Below are 4,554 nucleotides of genomic sequence, written 5' to 3' on the forward strand. Positions count from 1 at the left end.
GACAATCATGCATCTATTTTCCATTGACATGGATGCTGTGAAGTTAGCCACCGCTGTTTTTAGGAGCCCATAGTCAGCTTTGGAGAAGTTTTTCATGATGATTACCTTTGCAGGGGGTATGGGTGAGATGTGGATTTCCATGGTGATTACGAGGAAACTCTGCTTGGGTAAGAGCCCATTTTCAGCAGATGACCAGGGATAAATGTTCTGAAGTATTACAAAACATTTTAAGAATAATAATTTTACAGTCTTTAAAATAATACAAAAAACACAGTTTAAATAATTATACCAAATTAAACATAATATGAAAACATTGGTTAAGAATAGATTCAAATTATATGACAGTGATTTAAAAGTTAGAGAAATTTTAGCCAGTTAATATAGAAATTAAAGGTAAGTTAGTATAATGCAAATTGAATACGAAGTGAGAGAAAAACAGACTTGTGGTATATTTAGAGAGAAAGCCAAGAAAGAGAAATTGATAGAAGTAAGGAACTGAGTAAAAGGGGAGAGTAAGGAAGTGTAAGGTATAAGTAGGTATTTTTCCACATTTAGGGATATAGTTTATCTGGTGTTAAGCAAGAACATAGCAGGCTTTTGGCTAGGAAGTCTTTCAGAATGGTTTTGAAGCATGGGAGGGAGGGGACTCATCTGAAGTATACAGGTAAGGAGTTCTAGGTCTTAGGAACATGGTAAGGTACCGACAATGCCCAGCAGATTTGATAGGTTTGTGGACCGACAGGAATTTTTGGTCATTGGATCATATTGATTGACTAGGAACATAGTTGTGTAGAATGTCATTTAGTGCTGGAATATCCGATGGAATCTTGATAATTGTATAGGTGGTAAGAAGCTGTGTATATGTTAGTTGATATGATAGTTCTAAACAATTTAAGCTTTTTAGTGCTATATAGTGGTGGGTTCTGAAAGGGGTATTTGCTGCAAATTTAGCAACTTTGTTATAGCATTGTTCAAGTTTTGATTTTTGTGATTCCTGAAGGTTAGTAAGGATGGGAGCACCATAAAGAAGTGTGGGAAGGAGATAAGTAATGGTAGGTGTAGCTTTAGTTGTGTCGGTGAGAACATTTTTGGCTCCATAAAGCATCCCTAGTTTTTTATGTGTTTTCTTATGCAATTTTTTATATGCAGGTCAAATTTAAGATTATCGTTCACTATCATCCCTAATAATTTGCTATGTGAAGTGACTTAATTGGTTGTCTTATCAAGAGAAAGGACTTTAAATTTTGTTGTTTCATGGGAGAGGGGGGAAGCAATATATATTTTTTAGGGATTAGCATGAGTTGAGAGTTACAAAGCCATGTTTCAGTTGCTGTTAAAGCTTCCCAAGTAGTTTTTTGGGAGGTGTGCTACCTTTGCAGATGTGCAAATTAGTGTGGAGTCATCTACATTCTGTATCAGGAAGGCCTATCTGTTGAGTGGATGCGTGGAGGGTTTTGGTGAGAATGTTAAAGAGGAGGGGACTAAGGATAGAACCTTGTGTGCACTGGTAGTGACTGGGAGGTATGGAGACAGGACGGAGTGCCATTTTACTGACTGATACCTATTGGATAGGCAAATTTTGAGCCATAGAAGGGTAGGATGAGAGAGACCTAATGAAATTTGAAGTAGAAGTGTGCTGTGACAAACTGTGACAAAGGATTTGGACAAGTCTAGAAATAAGGAGAAAACTAGTTTTCTGTTGTCTCTAGCTTTATTGACAGCATTTATATAGATTAGAAGTACAGTGTTAGCAATAGGGAAAGGAAGGAAGGAAGCCATGTTGTGTGTGGGGTATGAGTGCTTCCTGCAGAAGGTAATTTAGCAATTATTTTTGAATACATTTTTCAAATATTTTGGAGAAGGGGGATAAGACTGCCATAGGTCTAAACTTAGTAATGTCTGTGAGTTTCCTCCTTTGTGAAGAGGGATAATGTGAAAAATATTTCAGAGAGAGGTGGTGTGGGATTCCTGGATTGACCTATTTCTAAGGATTGCGACAGTGTAGACAATGCTATCAGCTGATATTGTAGGTACTCACTTGAAAGGTCATCAGCTGAAGTAGAGCACACTTTCAGTTTGTTTATAAGTAGCTTTATATAGGATTTGGGCACAGGTTTGAAGGTGAACATGGATGTAGTGATATGAGTCTGTGGAGCAGGTTTAGGATTATATGTTAAGGAATACTTGATTAAAGATGCTATACTATCTAGGAAATAAGTGTTGAATTTTAATGTGGTTTTGAGTGATGAGTTATTAGGAGAGGGATTAGGGCTGAATTTATGGCCAGGATACAACATTTCTTTAATGGCTGTCCAGAAAATTTCAGTGTTGTGTTTACTATTATTCTGAAAGTTATTATACTATAGTTTTTGTCTTCATTAATTTGCTCTTTAGTATGATACTGAAGCATTCTGAAGTTTTGAAAATATTGTGTTGTTTTATATTGTTGCCATTCTGTCCAAGCTTTTTCTCTGTCCTGCATTAGCATTCTAATCTTTTGGATAGCCAAATTCCATAATGTGTTTTTAGTCTCTTCCTTCTAGAAGGTACAAGGCTATACAGGATATTCTGGAAAGTTGTACTGAATTAATTTACAGCATCAAGGAAGTTCCAATTAACAGATGATAGGTTAGTAATGAACATTTCTGAGTTAAACTTGGAAAGGTTTGGTGCTGTTTTATAAACACGCTGTTTAACTGGATACATGAGATGTCTAGTTGTATAGATTGGGAGATAATCATTGAGATTATGTAATACTTATTAAGATATAAATATTAAAATAATAAGATATAAATAGTACTTTAATTTTTCATTAGTTATACAATTAATGAATACATACAGTATGCATTCTAACAGTATTTGTTAATAATTTATTTCTCTGTTTCTAGGGGTTTCTGGAGAGGGAATTTCTAGACGCCAAGAACATTTATCACGGTTCTCGATGCCAGATCTGAGCAAAGACTCAGGAGTCAATGTTTCAGAAAGAGTAAGTAACATGGGAACTCTTAATTCCTCCATGCGATACAGAAGTACGGAGTCCATCAGAAGCTTAGCTTCTGCACAACGATATCAGGCTATTGAACCAAACAGAGAATTGCATCAACATCCTATGCAGTACAGGGAGTATCCAGCACATGGAAGAAAGCCTCTTGGATTCCGCTATGACTCTGAGGTATCTTTGAACAGGATGCCTAGCCAGAGTAGTGCACAGCTTCCACCAATGAGTGAACGCCCTCTGAGAAGAATGCGTGCTCAGGAGAACCATCATCGTGGTCATCGTCGACATAAAACAAGAAAGTCTAGACGATCTCGTTCAGACAATGCACTTCATCTTGCCACTGAACAAAACTATAGATTATTTGAGAGACCCCCCTTCTATACAAGAGAGGACTGTGATCAGTTCATGATGCAAGGAGGAACAAGAGAAGCATTACAAAATGAGCAAAGGAGGTATAGCCAGTGTCCAAGAACTACATCAGATCTTACACTGCAAAATCCCTTTAATGAGAAATGGAGGCCATACTTTAATGAACATGATGATATGTGTTCTACTTGCTCATCCTCAACAGACTCCGATGCTGAAGGGTATTTCTTAGGAGAACCAATTCCCAGGCCTACTCAGCTCCGATATATTACCAATGATGAACTTGTTCATAAATATGGTGGTCCTGGCCTACCTGATTCCTCCATGCTAGTTGGTAGAGGTCAACTACACAATAGAAAGAGAAGAAAGAGCAAAAATTGTATAATTTCATAATGTGTCACCATAATTTCATTATGTGTTACTTAAATCTGTCACTTGGAATGTAATTTGCAAACTTGCACTCTTGTAATTTAAATTGGTTAAATGCTCAGCATACCATTAAGGTAATAGTAAAAAAGTCTGAAGGATACAGTGTGTGCTAACTGAAGGTATATCAGTGTTCATTTTAAATTGCTGACAGTATTCATTGAACAAATACATTTGCATGATTCAGTCCACTCGTTAAGGTTTTTCATTCTATACAACTGAATTATTCTAAAGTGTTATACGTAAACACTATATTGTCATTATCGCCATAGTTTTGCATGAACGCAGTGTACATTGCAGTGATCACTGCTTTATTGTATTGCACAAATCATATTAGTATCATATTGCTCAGTCTTTGCAGTTTGGTATTTTGTTAGGCTCAGTCATTCATCTGTGTTTTTTTTTTTCAAATAAAGCCAGTTATGAAAGCTTCAAGTATTTGAACAATATTTCAGTGTATAAATAATGTAAATTAGAGTACTGAAAATATTTTTGTATCTGTTAATGTCAGAATTGTTTCTGTAATATATATATATGTATATATATAAAGGGAACTGCATGCATATTACTTATAATAGTTTGTCCCCAGTTACAATTAAACATTATACAAAATTATGGTCGCCATAATGTCTGACTGTGTGCTGTAAGCCATAAGAAAATTATAAGTATAAAAAATGATGTTTAAATGAAAACACATTACACAAAAACATGTTAGTACTGTATTATTTGGTGTGTATATTTAGATAGAAAGATAGATAAAACCC

General features: G+C 35.6%; 1 protein-coding gene across 2 annotated transcripts in view; it reads left to right on the top strand.

Moving 5' to 3' along the window:
* The window catches only part of LOC122807033 (prickle-like protein 2), a 482,148-nt gene extending 477,923 nt beyond the window's left edge, over positions 1 to 4,225 (top strand). For both annotated transcript variants that reach the window (XM_044077928.1, XM_044077929.1), the window contains one exon: positions 2,889 to 4,225. In XM_044077928.1, coding sequence (XP_043933863.1) covers positions 2,889 to 3,757 — 869 coding nt within the window. In that variant the 3' untranslated portion in view covers positions 3,758 to 4,225. The remainder of the gene's footprint in view (positions 1 to 2,888) is intronic.
* The last annotated feature ends 329 nt before the right edge of the window (positions 4,226 to 4,554 follow it).

Source organism: Protopterus annectens, chromosome 7.part0 (genome assembly GCF_019279795.1).
Source record: "Protopterus annectens isolate FY-2018-M chromosome 7.part0, PAN1.0, whole genome shotgun sequence".
Classification (NCBI taxonomy): domain Eukaryota; kingdom Metazoa; phylum Chordata; order Ceratodontiformes; family Protopteridae; genus Protopterus; species Protopterus annectens.